The sequence below is a fragment of the Hypanus sabinus genome, chromosome 14 (genome assembly GCF_030144855.1).
Source record: "Hypanus sabinus isolate sHypSab1 chromosome 14, sHypSab1.hap1, whole genome shotgun sequence".
Taxonomy (NCBI): Eukaryota; Metazoa; Chordata; class Chondrichthyes; order Myliobatiformes; family Dasyatidae; genus Hypanus; species Hypanus sabinus.
Window position 1 is genome coordinate 92425383 of NC_082719.1, and position 19452 is coordinate 92444834.

At 39.5% G+C, this 19452-nt stretch overlaps 1 protein-coding gene across 2 annotated transcripts in view; it reads right to left on the minus strand.

Moving 5' to 3' along the window:
• Positions 1-251: 251 nt before the first annotated feature.
• Positions 252-19452, minus strand: part of LOC132404986 (ankycorbin-like) — a 208198-nt gene continuing 188997 nt past the window's right edge. For both annotated transcript variants that reach the window (XM_059989643.1, XM_059989642.1), the window contains 4 exons: positions 12764-14350; positions 8935-9084; positions 7264-7329; positions 252-3585 (listed from right to left, as the gene is read on the minus strand). In XM_059989643.1, coding sequence (XP_059845626.1) covers positions 3508-3585; positions 7264-7329; positions 8935-9084; positions 12764-14350 — 1881 coding nt within the window. In that variant the 3' untranslated portion in view covers positions 252-3507. The remainder of the gene's footprint in view (positions 3586-7263; positions 7330-8934; positions 9085-12763; positions 14351-19452) is intronic.

A 19452-nucleotide genomic window follows, 5' to 3' on the forward strand; every position in this document is an offset into this window, starting at 1 on the left:
GCAGCAGACATATGGATCAAATGAAGGTTTATGAAAGTGGTCTAACAATCTGCATTTGATTCATCCAAACGGAGAGAAAATCACATTAGGAGTACCCACCACACCAGGCAGCATTTTCCAGTGGCCACCCATTTCAGTTTAACTTCTCTTTCCCATATGTTGATCCATGGTCTCCTCTACTGTCATGATAAAACCACTCTCAAATTGTATTACTTCCAGTAACTTTTCCCCCCCTCCTCCTCTCATTTTCCCCCCCTCCTCCTCTCATTTTCCATTTCCCATTCTGGTTCCCCTCCTAGCCCTTCTCTTCTGCTTACCATCTCCCTCTTCATCCTCTTTCTCCCATTATTCACACTCCTCTTCTGTCAAGATTACTACTTCTTTGGACCTTTACCTATTCTACCCATCACTTACTAGCTTCTCACTTTATCCACCTTCTCCCTCACTCAGCTTCACCTATCACCTGCCAGTTTGTATTTCTTCCCCTCCCTAAACCTTCCTACTCTGGCTTATACCCCCTTTGTTTCCAGTTCTGATGAAGGATCTTGTCTGAAAAATGTTGACCCTTTATTCCCCTCCATAGATGCTGCCTGACCTGCTGAGTTGCTCCAGCATTTTGTGTCTGCTGCTCTGGACTTCCAGCACCTTGTGTTTAAGATCAGTGATCTTAAAGTATTGAATAGACAATACACAAAATTAAGAAAAAAAAAATAAAGGTGTAGGCAAGTTGCTTTTTCACTGTTCCATTTGGTTTGGATGGTCCATGGGCAACAGGAGGGCTGCGGACATGGAACATCGCCCAAGTTATCTTTCAGAGAGTCACTGAAGGCACTTTTATAACTGGGTAGAGGGGAGACTCCCTCTTCTACTGTTGGATGTCAAATCAGTACTTGGCAGACCAACTGGAGAGTAAGCATTATTTCATTAAGGGCAGAAATCTAAACCTATATCTTGTCCTCCTGTCATTCTTGCAGCTTGCATTTCCTTTAGTTTTACAATGTCGTGTACAATTCTGCATTAGACTTAATTAACTGCTATGTTGCCTTGAATATTCATATTAATCTATTACACACTGAATTTCAAGACAATCAAATAAAATTTGTCCTATACTCATTATAGGGAAATCTGAAGTACCCTGGCAAGAAATCCCTATTTTATGTTAATTTGTACTGTGCAGGCAGTGTTACATTGTTCACATTTTAAATGCACCTTATGCTAAATGTAGGTCTTCTGGAATCTATATTTTTATTTGTTAATTTAATTGTGGTAATATTACTTTAAGTGTTGTATGTGTGAGTTATACGTATTGAGGTTTGCACCTTGGTCTGAAGGAACATTGCTTCATTTAGTAGTATACATGTATAAGGTAGAATGAAAATAAAATTGAACTTGAACAGTCAATGTTTAGTGGTGGTTTAATATAAACAGGCAATAAAGCAATTTTAAAGAAAATATTGAATGTGAATTAAAAATACCCTTGTCTAGCACATTTGTTTTAAAACTGTAAATTTCTTTGCATATTTTAGAAGAGTAGGTTAAAACATTTTTAAAAACAAATATAAGCAAGTAGTTCACAAAAAGCTCAAAATTACATGTGCAAACAATTCCAGTGGGACAATGCACAATATAAATGCCGACTATTAATTATTCCATGCTTTGTTTGCTTAGAAAAACAGTATAATCTCACTATCAACACTAGGTTAGTTCACACAACTCCAATTGCAAGATGTTGTTATGTATGATTATTCAAGTTAGTTTGTATTTAGCTTTTCACCAAGCTCAGTACACCAAGTTCAGTTCAGTACTCCATGACGACTATTTTATGCACTCCCCCGCCCCCCCCCAAATGATTTTAATTGTATTTAAAATAATTCTTCTTCCAAGACTGATCTTCCAATGTTGCCAATTTTAATCAAATAATCTACAATCTGAACTGAAATGTGGATTATAATGCTGACCATGCTGGAATATCTAATTTAATAAAAAAAACAAGTTGACTATCTAATCCAGTTACTTAGTAAAATGTATTTGTGCATTATTTTTAATGTAACTCTTTTAATGTAATATTGAGTTTAACAACTATGATTTATTTTCTCAGTGTCATGATGTGAATGGTCAGATATTACATAGACACACGAATGTGACATGCAAATCTGTTCATTGTTTAGATTAGTATTAAATATGCTATCAGATCAAATATTACATGCAGCACTGTGCTGTAAATACTGAAACTATTTTATTTTAGCAACTAATTTGTTATCTGTTCCTGATTTAGAGAAGGTCACACAGGATTACAGAATAAGTAAAAAAAAACTTGTCAATAATCATTTAATTTACAAATCTATCACTTAACTATACAAATGGTACAATTAATAAGTTGCAATTGCAGTTTTGTATAGATCTACCAAAATTTACTGTACACTGTATAGCCTTTATGTAGCATATTGTATTCATATAATTGAATAATGGCTTGACTTCCCAGGTACTGTTTCAAACCTTCAAAAGGTCTGCCATTCGATTTTCTAGAAATGAACCAATGCATTAAGCTACTAACTAGTGACAAGTGATTATCAGTAACTATTTCTCAAAATGCATAAAATAGTTTCGTTGGATAAGTACAAGGAAATAATTAATTTAAACCAAATAAATAAGGTTTTACAAAAAAAAACTTACGATGGAGCAAAAGAAATTGCTTTTCAACTTCTGCATCATGTTGAGATAACAGGATGGGCCGTGGAGTTGACTGAGCAATGAATGCACCATTAGGGGTGGAGGGGGGTGGGGAAGAGGGGAAGCAGATTTAAACTGGAATGCTTCAAAAGAAGAATAATAGCAAGACTTCACTAACTAGGCTGACAAAGATAAAAAAAGGGAAAAACAATGTTGCTGTGATCCCTGGAGCAACATTAGTCAAAAAAAAAACCGTGCAGAATTTTACAACTGATTTTCATGTAACCCATCTTTATCTAATCTTGACACTAACTTCTATCTACAACTCCAACCCAAATCTTTCAGCTAATTTCCCTGTTTTTCTCTTATTTGGCACAGCTCCCCAAGGGTTACATGCACTGTTTGGGATGACAAGATGGCTTTAAGCTTCATCACTGTATTCTGTGTCTGCATCTCAAAACAGCACATGCTATAATTTATCATCTATTTTTACTAGTACATATCTGATCTTAGTTGTTTCTGGTTATTACCATAACCAACAATATCATGATTTTGCCATACTTACACTAAATGAGTATTAACAGACATAGCATAATGAAGTTCTATAAACTATTATGTTCCCACAGAAATTCACCATGGGCAGATTTGAACAAACGTACAGGCTACATACCATGAAACACGATGACAAGGAAGACACAGCTAGTAGGTTGAACAAAGAAAGCATCTGAAAATTATTTTTCTTTGCAACTTTAATCAACCATTATCCCACAATCATTGTTTAACAGCAGTGACTAAAGAATATTCAGCAATTAGCATACTTAGGTGATGTTATACATTTTACTTCATTTGTGTTGGAGCTTTGCACATGGTCAAAATCTGTTTCAGAGCTTTCTGAACATCTTCATCCATTTGACCCTGGAAAATAACATTAGAACAGCATGAAAGCGAAATGTCAAAATTAAAACTTCTGGCTCCAAAACAGATGCAGTAGTGCAATTAAGGTCCTTAAGGGTTAGAATTGATTTTTTTATTGACACATATACAGAGGAACAGTGAAAAGTTTGCCTTCTATTAAGTTCATACAGTTCAGATCATTACACAGTGCACTGAGGTAGTACAAAGTAAAACAATAACAGAATACAAAATAAAGTGTGACAGCTACAGGGAAAGTGCAGAACGGTAAATAAGGTACAAACATAATGAGGTAGACTGAGGTTAAGCTTCCATCTTATTGTACTATAGTCTTACAATGCTTGAGGATGATACCACACAAATAGAGGTCTCAGGATGCTACTTAACCGCATTTGTGGACAGTGTAGAAAAAGGAAGGTATTGGTAGTTTTAGCTAGAAAAACAGGTTCCTGCCCGCCCCCATCTCAGTACTAAGAAAGCAGTATTCAGAATACATTGGACAAATTTGACATGAATAGAGTTTCTTCGTTTTTAAAAAAAATTACATACACCTAACAGGTTTACTATAGATGCATCTTAACCTCTTAAGGAATAAAACTAAACTTCTCTGCTTCACCCCTCCAAACGTGTGAGCTTTGGTCAGATGGTATGTTGAAAATTTAATGATCTCACCTTTTTTTAAAAGAAAAGGCTTATCATTCAGAGAGGGTAGGGGGTAGAGATACGTCTCTACCAAAGGAGGTGTAAGGCACTTGTTCCCTCTGCTGGCCTGCAGGTCACTCTTGGGCAAGCTGTAGCACCTGCTTAGCCCCCCCGATCAGAGTCACATGAAGCCATGGGTGCAGGTGGTGAATGCTCGTATGAGCAGCTGGTGCACATCACAAGTCCTGGTTATAGTATTAATGGTAAGACACTTGGCAGTGTGGAGGATCAGAGGGATCTTGGAGTTCATAGGACGCTCAAAGCAGCTGCACAGTTTGACTCAGTGGTTAAGAAGGCATATAGTGTATTGGTCTTCATCAATTGTGGAATTGAATTTAGGAGCCGAGAGGTAATGTTGCAGCTATATAGGATCTTGGTCAGACCCCACTTAGAGTACTGTGCTCAGTTTTGGTCGCCTCATGACAGGAAGGATGTGGAAGCCATAGAAAGGGTGCAGAGGAGATTTACAAGAATGTTGCCTGGATTGGGGAGCATGCCTTATGAAAACAGGTTGAGTGAACTCAGCCTTTTCTCCTTGGAGCGATGGAGGATGAGAGGTGACCTGACAGAGGTATACAAGATGATGAGAGGCACTGATCATGTGGATAGTCAGAGGCTTTTTCCCAGGGCTGAAATAGTTGCCACAAGAGGATGCAGGTTTAAGGTGCTGGGGAGTAGGTACAGAGGAGATGTCAGGGGTAAGTTCTTTACTCAAAGAGTGGTGAGTGTGTGGAATAGGCTGCCTGCAAAGATGGTGGAGGCTGAAACGATAGGGTCTTTTAAGAGACTTTGGGTAGGTACATGCTTAGAAAAATAGAGGGCCTAGAGGGCCTAGAAAAATAGAGGGTGAGCCTAGTAATTTCTAGGGTAGGGACATGTTCGGCACAACCTTGTGGGCCAAAGGGCCTGTATTGTGCTGTAGGTTTTCTTTGTTTCTATGCTTACGTGACCATTGACACCAGGCAGACAATCTCTGAAGAGTATTGATAATGGCTGGGATTGCCGTCTTGTAAAGACACTGCCCAGAGGAAGGCAAAGGCAAACCACTTCTGTAGAATAAATTGCCAAAAGCAATCATGGTCATGATCGCCCACGTTATATGACACAGCATGTGATGATGATGACAGCATTTACAAACCTCAGCTCCTCCCTATATATTCTGGAGAGAGCTTTTGCCATTTCCACTTGTATTTTCCTCAGCTCTCCACTCAAGGCTTTTCTACTTTAGAGTGTTGACATGCATGTAAGTGCCTTTTCTCAACTATTTTTCCCTTAGTGATGACAGATACCAAGTATGTAATTTGTAGATAAAACAACATTCTGTCTCAACAACACTCTGCCTCATCTATTGCTTTGAACTGTTTTTACTTATTTATAAAATAGTTAATTTTGCTCCTTTTTGTGTCCTGTTTTTCTGCTTTTACAGATTTCCCCTACACTTTCTGCTTATTTAAATAATGTACTATGAACCTGACATTTACCATTAGCCTATTCTATTGTGTTCGTGCATTCAACTTCTTTAATTATAGGGTACACACAATGACCACTTTATTAGGTACAGAGGTCAAGGTTCAATGTGTTGTGTGGGTTATTTGAATTACTATTTTATAGATTTGCTGAGTAGGCCCACAAGAAAATGAATCCGAGGGTTGTATATGCACATTGATTAAAAAAAAACTTACTTCGAACTTCCTGTCAGCTTGAACCAGTCTGACCGTTTTCCTTTGACCTCTCTCATTTTTGCCCACAGATCCGCCGCTTACTGGCTGTTTCTTTTAAATTTTTCACATCATTTTCTATAAACTTTTGTGCATGAAAATCCCAGGATATCAGCAGTTTCTGAGATACTTAAACCACCCCTTCTGACAATACCAACCATTCCACAGTCAAAGTCACTTAGATCACATTTCTTCCCCATTCTGATGTTTGTCTGAACAACAAACTGAACTTTGACCACGCCTGTATGCTTTTATGCACTGAGTTGCTGCCACATGATTGGCTGATTAAATATTTACATTAATGAGCCTGTGTACAAGTGCACCCAATAAATTGGTCATTGAGTACATTGGTTAGGTTGCCATTACTTCCCTGATTCCTTCCCATCATGGCTTGAATCTCAGCAATCTCCTTTTCAATCTTACCTGCGACTCATTTAATATTTTCACAGTTTTACCTAACATTTTTCCCTCCTGTTCAACTTTCATAGATCCCTTTGCAAGTCCCTGAAATTTGCCCTCCTTCACTATGGATACCTTCTCATTCCTCATTTTCTTTTAATGTTACTTCAATGGAAATCTTGAGCAACACACAACAAATGCTGGAGGAACTCAGCATGTCAGGCAGCATCTATGGAGAGGAAAGGAGTCCTGATGATGGGTCTCAGCCCAAAGCATTAACTGTTCATTTCCCTCCATGGATGCTGCCTGACCTGCTGAGTTCCTCCAGCTTTTTGTGCAAAATGTCCAATATGCAGAACCTCTTGTGTCTTCGTTGTCTTTCAATGAGTTCTAAAATGCTACCAGTTTGGGTCTGACAACTTTGTAAGTCTCTTACTTGGACATAACACTTTCCTTACTTTCTCTTGTCAGCAACATACAAGTCACTTTTCCTGTTGCATTGAGTATCAAAGGGTTTCTTTTATGCATGGCACATTTTATTGAAATAGGGAAAAGCTGGTCGTACAGAAATAGGAGGAACAGTGCGGTTGTATCACAGATTCAGGAACACAGATGCAGCCGATGTGCAGTTTACATGCTATTCTGTGATGGGTGAGAGAAAAGCTTACAGTAGAGCAAATGGGGGAGATGGGATTTCTCTGAGGACTACTGTTGATGCAAAGGACTGAACAGTTTCTTCTATGCATTATTAAACATCATTATATCAAGAACGAAAGAAATCCTTGTGAAATAAACAAAATGCCATTTCAGAATTCATGGCAAAATACCTTTTGAATATAAAAGGATTATTAAGGAAATGTACCTGTACAGCATACAGAAGATGCATACGATAGACAGATACTACTTCATGGTGTCGTTGATTCGCTTCCTATGAATAAGATAATTACATTTTATTAAATGAAGCAGTTTAAAAACACACACAAAGTACAATGACTGAAAAGTTCATGGGGGGTGGTGGTACTTTTCCTGAAGATGGTCACCATTACCAATATCACCCCATGTCGTTCAATGTCAGATTTTGTTTGATAAACATCCTTTAAAACAGCTTCGATGCTTTTACTACCTTGAAGTATCTGTGAGCTGTTGTGTTTTGTTCCAGAAGATGACAATGAACCTTATTTATTTTATTTAGAAATATCACGGGAACAGTCTCTTCAAGCCCAATGAGCCCACGCTGCCCAATTACACCCATGTGACAAATCTACATACTAACCTGTATATCTTTGGAATGTGGGAGGAGACTGGAACATCTGTACCAGAATATTTCGAAGTCTATACCTTATGCATGGTAGCGTATCAGTTAGTGTGACACTATTACAGGTCAAAGAGCTGGAGTTCAGAGATCAATTCCAGTATCGTCTCTCTAAGGAGTCTGTACATTCCTCCCCATGAACGTGTGGGCTTCTTCTGGGTGCCAAGGTTTCCTCCCACATTCTAAAGACATACTGGTTAGTAGGTTAATTGGTCATTTGGAATTGTCCTGTGATCTGCCTCGGGTTTGTTTGTTTGTTTATTTCGTTATTTATTTATAGAATGATTGATTGATTGATTGATTGAGATACAGTGCGGAATAGTCCCTCCGGCCCTTCGCGCCATGCTGCTCAGCAATTCCCCGATTCAATCCCAGTTTCACAGGACAATTTACAATGACCAATTAATCTACCAACTGGTACATCTTTGGACTGAGAAAGAAAACCACAGCAGCTGGAGAAAAGCCACATGGTTACGGGGAGGACGTACAATCTCCTTAAAACTGAACCCAGGTTGCTGGTACTGTAAAGCATTGTGCTAACCACTGTGCTATCGTGCTGCCCTAAATAGATAGGTAGCTGGGCGGTAAGGCTTGTAGAGTTGAAATGGCCTGTTCTGCACTGTATCTCAATAAAAAAAAGCAATAAGAGGCAAAACCTATATTACGAATCAACTCTTCCCGGGCTTCCAGCCAGGTAACCGATGGTTCAATGACAAACTCTACCTCCTTCAGCAGTTGATCCCTGATGAAGATGGCAGAGTTTGTCATTGAAATGCTGACTATAATTGATACCTGTACCCAGCTGGAACCCTGAGAAGAGTTGATTTGTCATATATGCCGGGATAGGCCTAGATCGTTTTTCAAAATCTGTATTCAAAGATGAACTATCCCTACAATTGACAAATAAAGCAGAATAGAAGAGAACAATGTATAGTGAGATCTCGGTAATTTTTCTGATCCCAGGTTTCATTTAGAAGCCTTAGTGGAAACTTGTTGCTTCATAATCATTTATTTTAGTGATTAAACAACGGAACACATACAGAGTATATGAACTGTAGGGCACAGACAGAGGAAAAGAAACAAGATGGCACTTTTGCATAGCCTAGCAACATTATATTTCAACTAAAACAGATTGCTGAGACAAGAAGGAACCAATGAAAAGTTGCAATCATATCTTACCAAAAATATAAAAAAAAACCAGTTCCAACAACATGTACTTACAGATAGCTGGTGCTGTAAATGTTTTACTTGCTGCTGAAGAATCTCTAGTTGTTGGTTTTGCCTCTTGACAGTGTTTGCAGTATAGGAAAGTTGAGAGAGACTGTTCAGTGCCTCCTTCAATTTGCTAACTTCCTTCGAGAGTTCAGTGTTCTGTTTAAATTCACGAAAGTAAGGTGTTAGAAGTGTGAGATAAACCTGCAGAATTATTAATCGTTGAACAATTAAAACTGAAAAGAAACGGAGTACAGCTGCAAGAGATTAGAATCAACGTGTGGCAAGTTCACGGAGAGGAATGGGAGTGCAAATCAAAATTGTGTTTGGATCTGGTAAAAAATGAATGGGAAGAGCTCTTCAGAGGGGCTCATTGCTGCAGAGGAAAATTTCACTAACACCCAATGGATCAACGATGCTGACTGAAGTTTCCTAACTTGCAGCCTCCATCACCAAGGGCAGCAAATACATGGAACATCACAACCTACAGGGTCCCCTCATTCTGAATGGGAAATATATCACTGTTCTTTCTTCATTGCAAGATACAAATCCTGGTGCCTCCTATTTAGCAGTACTTTGGGAACACTTCCACCAGAAGGACTTCCCGTTTCAAGGCGGCTCAGAGGAACCTTATGAAAGGTAATTCAGGATACACAATAATTGATGACCTCTTCAGCAATGCCCAGATCACAAAACACGAATATGATGCTCTTTTGTAAAGAATTCAGTGGCTTATATCAGTATAAAACTGATATAGACGAAAATGGATTTAGAAACCAGATTAGCTTTATTTGTCATTGAAACATCCAGTGAAATGCATTGTTTGTGTCAAAAACAGACACAGTCCAGGATTACGCTGGGGGCAGCCTGCAAGTGTCACCATGCTTCCAGAACCAACACAGCATGCTCACAGTTTATGAAACATAAACCTCATGTCTCTGAAATGTGAGAGGAAACCCACACAGTCACAGAGAGAATATATAAACTTACAGCCAGTGGTGGGAATTGAACCCCAACCGATCACTGGTGCTTAAAGCATTATGCTAACCACTATGCTACCATGTCGCCTATGAAAGAAGCAAATAGAATATCCCTCATGCTAGAAATTTGAAAAAACAGAAATTGTTGGAAGTACATAGCTGTAGTGAAATAAAAGGGTACAGAGAACACTTCTTCAAACTTCCTCCTTGTTCTTTTCTTTCCTCTTCTTCAATCTGGAAATTAATCTGTATCTGAAAATTTATCTTTTCAGTTTCCAATACTTAAGAAAGTTCATTGCTTCTTCTCTTCACAGATGCTATCTGACCTTTTAAGATTTAAAATATCAATGGGACAGTGTGTAATATTTTTCCCATTAACCATAATCCTTGAAATAGCACCTTCTCCAATTTTAATACTTCAGATTGGGCGTTACTTATGTAAATATTGCCAATATTGCTTCCAGCATTGACACCGGCAGGGGGAGGGAAGGCAAGTTCCAATGTTTTCCTAGTAGTATAATTATCCTTAGAAATCTTCTACATTTTCTGTTTGAGAAACAGTTTGCAAAATCCGTACCGTGAAAGTAATGAATATCTAAATATAGAGATAGATAGCAATAATTAACGATCGCGAGGGGGAGGAATTTCTGAAATGTGCTTAGGCAATGCTTCCAGCAAGTTTTTGGGTAACGTATCTGTCTAAGTGGACCACATTTCAGAGGGGAAGCAGCTGCAAAACAGAAATTGTAAGTAACTTCATAGGATTTAGAATAGCTATGGTAAAGAATATCGGTCACTCCAAGTTAAAAGGTCAGGCAACGTCAATGGAGAGGAATAAAGAGTTAATGTTTTGGGCCAAGATCTTTTGTTACTCCTCTATAGATGCTGCCTGACCTGCTGATTTCCTTCAGCATTGTGTGTGTATTTCTGCAGGATCACTTGTGTTTTCAAGTTAAAAGTAGTGTTTTGGGGAAGGGCCAGTTTCAATGGGCTGAGAACAGATCTGGCCTGGATAAACTTGGCAAGCAAAAGCGTAACTGAAAAACAGGAGGCTCTTAAGAGCAGAGAAGTTTCACCTGCAGTCTAGAATCTAGACACATCCCAAGTATAAGGAAAGCCAGAGCACCATGGATGACCAAAAAGATGTACAGTAAAATACAACAGAAAAAATGCATCTTATATGTAATACAAATGTGAACCAGGCTGATTACAGAAACACAAGAGATTCTGCAGGTGCTAGAGATGCAGCAGACTTAAAATGCTGGAGAAACTCAGGTCAGGCAGCTTCTCTGGAGAGAAGTAAACATTTCACATTCCTTCATCCAATTATAGAAAGTTGAGATGGGTTACTTATTAAAAGTCAAGGCTTTAGAATGGTGCAGAAGAGAGGTTGTTCTCCTTGTAGAGCATGAAGCACTTACAATGGGCAAAAACTGCTTCCATCAGTGGAAGGATCTCAATCTAGAGCACAGATTGAAGGTAACTTGCAAAAGGACCAATGCCAGCATGGAAATCATATTAAAATCATTAAATCATATTCACTATATGCTTAAATGTACATGTGACAAATAAAGCTAATCTTTAAATCTAGTATTCTTACATCCTGACTTCTTACATCCCCAGATTCAATTAATTTCACTTCAGTTGTGGTTCACTGAACAATCTTCCTGTACACTAGGCCCTTATTTTGGAGATAAATTCAAGATATTTTCAGGCACAAAATGCAAGGAGATTTATGGTCCCCATCTGTTCCTATTTCTTATGTTTCAATGTAAAGAAAATAACTACCAAAGGCACTTTAGAAACCCAGATGTCTTCTCCCTACAAAATACCCCTTTAACTTTCTGATATTTGTTCAAAAGTGACACTAAAACTGATCAAGCATGAGCATCATTCCTCTGCTGAACATTTCCTTCTGCCTTACTACTTCATCTTGAACAAAAATTTAACCTTGTATCTTTAGTTCTCATTAGAAAGCAATTCCATTCTCCAGACCAATTCAAAAGTCTTTGCATTGGATCAATTCAAGAATCAAGGAACAAGTATATTCGCCATATACATTTCCAAGTAACAGGAATTTGCTGTGGTGTTGGCTTGATGTGCAACAAAAAACATACAGAATAAAGAATTAAATGAAAATAAAGTTAGAGGTTAGAGTACAGATATGGAATAAAACGTGCACAAATACCATCATATATTTGCAATGTAAACAACATTATAAAAAGTGGTTTAAAGTGTTTATAATGCAGTGACAGAGTAATACAGGGGTTCCAAACCTTTTTATGTGCCATGGACCAATACCATTAAGCAAGGGGTCCATTGATCCCAGGTTGGGAGCCTCTAGAGTAATAGAATGAGGGAGTTGAAGGGGGTAACCTAGAATGCTGAATCAGATTAACTCCCTGAGGGAAGAAACATAAGATGCTGTGAAGATATTAACAGTCCTATAATGCTTTCCAGAAGCGAGGTTTTGGACAAGGCAGTTTTCAGGATGGGTGGTGTCTGCAATGATTTTTCCTGCCCACTTCTTTGTCCTGGACACATTCAAGTCCAGCTTTGATGCTAGACTGCAGCTAATGGCCTTTACAGCTGATCTGACACATTTTTGTATAATGTTAGAGGATGTTAGGATGTTTCCCCAAACCAGGCAGTAATGGCTAATGTGATGTAGATAGTTACAAAAAGAATGCAGCTCTTTTAATTTCAGAAAGGCATTTCTAGTTTCATTCATTCAGTAACTTGTATTATGCCCGATATTCCTTAAATTCAAATTCTAAATTCATGCATAGTATTCCAGATTGAAAGTTCATGAATGTGAAAATACGCTCTTTTCAGTAAAACTGATAGAAAAGTCTTACCTTCCTGTCTTTATCTTCTTCTAGTTTCAAGGAATCTTTCACCTGCTTTTGCAATTCTTCCATAGCTTGCTGCATATCATGGCCCCTGATGCGAAGCCTCTTGATTTCTTGCTCTTTGCTCAAAAGCTGAGCTTGAGCTGTGTCTCGCTCATTTTTCACAAGCAGATTCTCCTTCCTAGCCTGTGCTACTTCAGCAGAGAGTTTTTCTTGCTCCTTCAATAAATCACTTACTTTAGCAGCCAACCGTTTTGATTCAGCTTCAAATGAAGCTCTCATCTTCTCGCATTCTGATTTTGGAACCATTGCCTCTTGAGCTGCAGCCTTCTCTGTAGCCAAATTTCCTTCTAATACATTCAGTTGTATTTCCTTCTGTTCCAGCTTGTGCTCCATCTGCCGCAATTTGCCATCAAAGTTCTTGATGGTATTTTCAAGAGACATTGTTATTTCTGTATGCTCAGAGAGAGGTATGGAAGTCTGTTTGTGAAGTTCAAGGTCCCTCTGCATTTTGGCATTGTCCTGCTCAGATCCCTTAAGCTTCATCTCCAGTTCAGACAGCTTGTCTTTCAGTTCATCGATGGAGTCATTAAGAACTTCAATTAGTTGTTCGTGTTGCTCTTTATGGATATAGTTTGAATTAACATGTTCAAATGCTACATCGGCCTTTTTACTTTTCAGCTCTTTCAATTCACTTTCTGCTAAATTATATTGTTGCGTCACTGAAGCTAGCTGATTTTTTAGTTCATCTGTTCTTTTGTTTAATGTGGTCAGCGTTTCTTGAAAATCATTTTCCTTCTCTTGTGAGTTTGACTGACGGTTCAGCCTTTCTTGTAACTTTTTAATTTCCTCTTGTGATTCTTTATACTTCTCAATTAGCAAAGCTTTCTCCTGATTGATGTTCTCGATAAGTTGGGCATGAGATAGTTTCATCTCCTTACACTCTCCCTGAGAGATGCAATTGGACAGCAGTTTATCTTTTATCTCCAAGAGCTCTTGGATTTCTCTTACACTATTATTTGCTCTTTCTTCATCTTCCAAAGCCCGTTTCAGCTGCTGCTTCATTTCCTCTAACTCATCTTCATAGGACTGTGTCAACTTTTCCAAATTTGATAAAGATATATGCTCTTCCGTGAGGTGCAAGTCTCGTTGCACCTGTGCCCGCAGACTTGACAATTCCTTCAGTGCCTCTTCATATTTACTTTGTGTTTCTTGGAGCTTCTGCTCAAGGGAATAACCATTCTCATTAATTTCTCCTAATGTCTGCATCCTTTCCTCTGATAATTCAGCCAATAACTCCATTGCCAAAGCATGCTGTGGCTCTGGTTCATCCAATTCCTTTACCTTTGTATTGGAATGACTGTTACTTAAAGCATCAGTTCTTACTGTGGTATTAGACTTGTTTGAAAAGATCTCAGCTTTTAGATTAGTAATTTCAGCTTCAGCTTTTTTATACATTTCCTTTAATTGGATGTAATTAGCTTCAAGTGTACTGTATGCATCAGCTGAATTAAGATTTAGGTCAAGTGGTACTGCTACATTTGGTCTCAATTGTTCATCCTCTAACTTTATGCTTGCCCCTTTTTCCTTTACCTGTGAACAAATCAAATTCACAATTAAAACCCAAGATAGGGATTTTAAAGAGTCCCTGTTTTCATTTTGGCTATTTTGGCAATTGTTTGAGGCATCTTTCATTGCCATTTACAAATTTCCAACGAGAATTTACAGAGCCAAAAACTTGGTGCTTCAACCAAAAACACTTCTGATGGATCCTGGTTTACAACAAAAATCAGAAATCAAAGTTTTATCTCTAAAGAAAACACATTTGGACAAATATTCTAAAGCTTTTCTTTGTAATTTTGAGGCAACAGTAGAACAATTTATTTATTTCTGTAATTCACTTTAAGAACATAAGAAGTAGGAGCAGGAGTAGGCCATCTGGCCCATTGAGCCTGTCCCACCATTCAATAAAATCACAGCTGATCTAACATATGACATATAGCAATTACAGCACGGAAACAGGCCATCTTGGCCCTTCTAGTCCATGCCGAACGCTTACTCTCACCTAGTCCCACCTACCTGCACTTAGCCCATAATCCCTCCATTCCTTTCCTGTCCATATACCTATCCAATTTTTTTAAAAAATGACAAAATCGAACCTGCTTCTACCACTTCTACTGGAAGCTCATTCCACACAGCTACTACTCTCTGAGTAAAGAAGTTCCCCCTCGTGTTACCCCTAAACTTTTGCCCCTTCACTCTCAACTCATGTCCTCCTGTTTGAATCTCCCCTACTCTCAATGGAAAAAACCTATCCACATCAACTCTATCTATCCCCCTCATAATTTTAAATACCTCCATCAAGTCCCCCCTCAACCTTCTACACTCCAAAGAATAAAGAACTAACTTGTTCAACCTTTCTCTGTAAGTTAGATGCTGAAACCCAGGTAACGTTCTAGTAAATCTCCTCTGTAATCTCCATATTTTGTTGACATCTTTCCTATGATTCGGTGACCAGAACTGTACACAATACTCCAAATTTGGCCTTACCAATGCCTTGTACAATTTTAACATTACATCCCAACTCCTGTACTCAATGCTCTGATTTATAAAGGCCAGCATACCAAAAGTTTTCTTCACCACCCTATCCACATGAAATTCCACCTTCAGGGAACTATGCACCATTACTCTGTTCTACTGCATTCCTCAATTCCATACCATTTACCATGTATTTCCTATTTTGATTATTCCTACCAAAATGTAGCACCTCATACTTATCAGCATTAAACTCCATCTGCCATCTTTCAGCCCACTCTTCTAATTGGCCTAAATCTCTCTGCAAGATTTGAAAACCTACTTCATTATCCACAACGCCACCTATCTTCGAATCATCTGCATACTTACTAATCCAATTTACCACCCCATCATCCAGATCATTAATGTACATGACAAACAACACTGGACCCAGTACAGATCCCTGAGGCACACCACTAGTCACCAGCCTCCTGCCTGACAAACAATTATCTACTACTACTCTCTGGCATCTCCCATCCAGCCACTGTTGAATCCATTTTACTACATCAATATTAATACCTAACGATTGACCCTTCCTTACTAACCTTCCATGTGGAACCTTGCCGAAGGCCCTACTGAAGTCCATATAGACAACATCCACTGCTTTACCCTCGTCAACTTTCCTAGCAACCTCTTCAAAAAATTCAGTAAGATTTGTCAAACATGACCTTCCATGCACAAATCCATGTTGACTGCTCTTAATCAGACCCAGTCTATCCAGATAGTCATACCATCTCTAAGAATACTTTCCATTAATTTCCACACCGACGTCAAACTCACAGGCCATTAATTGCTAGGTTTACTCTTAGAACCCTTTTTAAGCAATGGAACCACATGAGCAATAAGCCAATCCTCTGGCACCATCCCCGTTTCCAATGACATTTGAAATATTTCTGTCAGAGTCCCTGCTATTTCTACACTAACTTCCCTCAAGGTCCTAGGGAAATAACCTGTCAGGACCTGGATATTTATCCACTTTTATATTCTTTAAAAGCTCTAGTACTTCCTCTTCTTTAATCATCATAGTTTCTGTAACTACCCTACTTGTTTCCTTTACCTTACACAATTCAATATCCCTCTCCTTAGTGAATACCAATGAAAAGAAATTGTTCAAAATCTCCCCCATCTCTTTTGGCTCCACACATAGCTGTCCACTCTGATTCACTAAGGAACCAATTTTATCCCTCACTATCCTTTTGCTATTAATATAACTGGAGAAACCCTTTGGACTTATTTTCACCTTACTTGCCAAAGCAACCTCCTATCTTCTTTTAGCTTTTCTAATTTCTTTCTTAAGATTCTTTTTACATTCTTTATATTCCTTCAGCACCTCATTTACTCCATGCTGCCTATATTTATTGTAGATCTCTCTCTTTTTCCAAACCAAGTTTCCAATATCCCTTGAAAACCATGGCTCTCTCAAACTTTTAAACTTTCCTTTCAACCTAACAGGAACAGAAAGATTCTGTACCCTCAAAATTTCACCTTTAAATGACCTCCATTACTCTATTACACCCTTCCCATAAAACAAATTGTCCCAATCCACTCCTTCTAAATCCTTTTGCATCTCCTCAAAGTTAGCCTTTCTCCAATCAAAAATCTTAACCCTGGGTCCAGTCCTATCCTTCTCCATAATTATATTGAAACTATTTTCATTGTGATCACCGGACCCAAAATGCTCCCCAACACATACCTCCGTCACCTGACCTATCTCATACCCTAACAGGAGATCCAACTCTGCCCCTTTTCTAGTTGGTACCACTATGTATTGCTCTATCTGTCCGTAAACTCAGCTGCATCTACCTGCCTTTTCACCATAACCCTTAATTCTCTTACTATGTGAAAACCTATCTAACTGTTCCTTAAATATATTTAGCGAGGAAGCCTCAACTGCTTCCCTGGGTGGAGAATTCCACAGATTCACCACCTCTCTGGGAAAAACAGGTTTTCCTCCTCTCTGTCCCAAATCTTCTCCCCTGAATCTTTGAACCTACTCCATCAGATACTAAGATTATGACTGATTTGCAAAGTTTAAAGTAAATTTATTATCAAAGTATGCATACGTCACCATATACAACCCTGAGATACTCAATAAATCCATAATAGAATAATAACCATGACAGAATCAATGAAACACTGCACAAACTTTGGCTTTCATCCAGTGTGCAAAAGACAACACTGGGCAAATACAAAAAGAAAGCAATAATTATAATAAATAAATAAGCAATAAACAATGAGAACATGAGATGAAGGGTACTTGAGTGTGACTTCTTTGACTTTGACTTCCTCATGTCCTGCAAGGATTGGAATATCGCCTGCCTACAGACCACAGAAACTGCCGTCTCCAATGCTGGCAGACCGTGATCCTTGCTACTGACCTCAATGGCTCTAACGATCCAGAGCAGATTCAACACCCGGACTTTACCGCCATAAATGCAGGTTTCAAGGGCCTTGAACACCTCCCAAGTGCCAACTGCGACAACTCTGACCCCTGGCCTTGACCTATAGGCTGGGTCTTCAAGTGCTGCCCCAGGAACTCCCATCTCCCCTGCCCCCACCAACACTCCGCAATCCCGTCTCTCTCAGGTTCCACCACCAGCTCTTGGGCCCTCGGAGACTGCATCTTCCTCACACTCCATCTTCCCTGAATACCCCAAACTTCCCTTCTCCTCAGACACTACCAACCCCATCCCCCTCCAATCCCAGTTCTCATCCCTGCTGGGTCTTCACCATTCCCTCTGACCTTCCTCTCTCTGAGAAAGAATGTTCTGTTCTCAGTAAGGGCCTCAGCTTTGTCCCCCTGCACGCACACCTCTAAGTTTCGCACTCGCCATGATGCTGCCTCCATCTCCAAGCCTACTTCTTTGGCAAGGACTCTCTACCCCGCACTGATGACCTCTTCTCCAGTCTTCACCCTCATCCTCTTCCTGGACACCCCGCCCTGGTTTTCTGCCTCCTCTGGATCTTTTCATTGCTAACTGCCAACAAGACATCAACCATCTTGACTTCAACTCTCTTCTTTCTAATTCCAACCTCACCCCTTCTGAACACTTTGCTCTCCACTCCCTCTGCAGTAATCTTAACCTCACCAACAAACCCGCAGATAAAGGGAGTGCTTTAGTAGTCTGGCAGACTGACCTCTACCTTGTTGAGGCCTAGTAACAACTCCTCTTACTTACCACTTGAACAGGACCCCACTAAGCAGCAGCAAGCCATTGTCTCCCACACCATCACTGACTTTATTAACTCTGGCGATCTCCCATCCACTACCAACAACCTCAGTTCCCAACCCTACTCCTCCCATTTCTGTCTCCGACCCAACATTCACAAGCCTACTTGTCCAGGTAGACCCATTGTTTCAGCTTGTTCCTGCCCCATTGAACTCATATCGGCATACCTCGGCTCTGTTTTATCCCCCCCTAGTTCAGTCCCTTCCTACCTACATCCGTGACTCATCACAAGATCTGGATCTTTTCACTGATTTCAAGTTCCCTGGCCCCGACTGTCTCATTTTCACTATGGATGTCCAGTTGTTATCCATCTCTATCCCCCATCAGGAAGGCCTCAAAGCTCTCCGTTTCTTTCTTGACATCAGACCCAACCAGTTTCCCTCCACTACCACTCTCCTCTGCCTAGCAGAACTTGTCCTCACTCTTAATAATTTCTCCTTTGGCTCCCCCCTCTTCCTTCAAACAAAAGGTGTAGCCGTGGGCACTTGCATGGGTCCCAGCTATACCTGTCTGTTTGTCAGTTAAGTGGAACAATGTTTCAAGCCTACAGTGGTGTCCATCCCCCACTTTTCCTACGCTACATTGACGACTGCATTGGCGATGCTTCCTGCACCCACGTGGAGCTCACTGACTTCATCAACTTTGCCTCCAACTTCCAAACTGCCCTCAAATTTACCTGGCCCATTTCCAATGCTTCCCTTCCCTTTCTCAATCTCACTGTCTCCGTCTCTGGACACAGCTTATCGACTGATGTCTATTATAAACCCACAGCCTCTCACACCTACCTAGAATATACCTCTTACCACCCTATTATTTATAAAAATGCCAACCCTCTCTCTCAGTTCCTCCATCTCCACTGCATCTGCTCTCAGGAGGTGGCTTTTCTTTCTA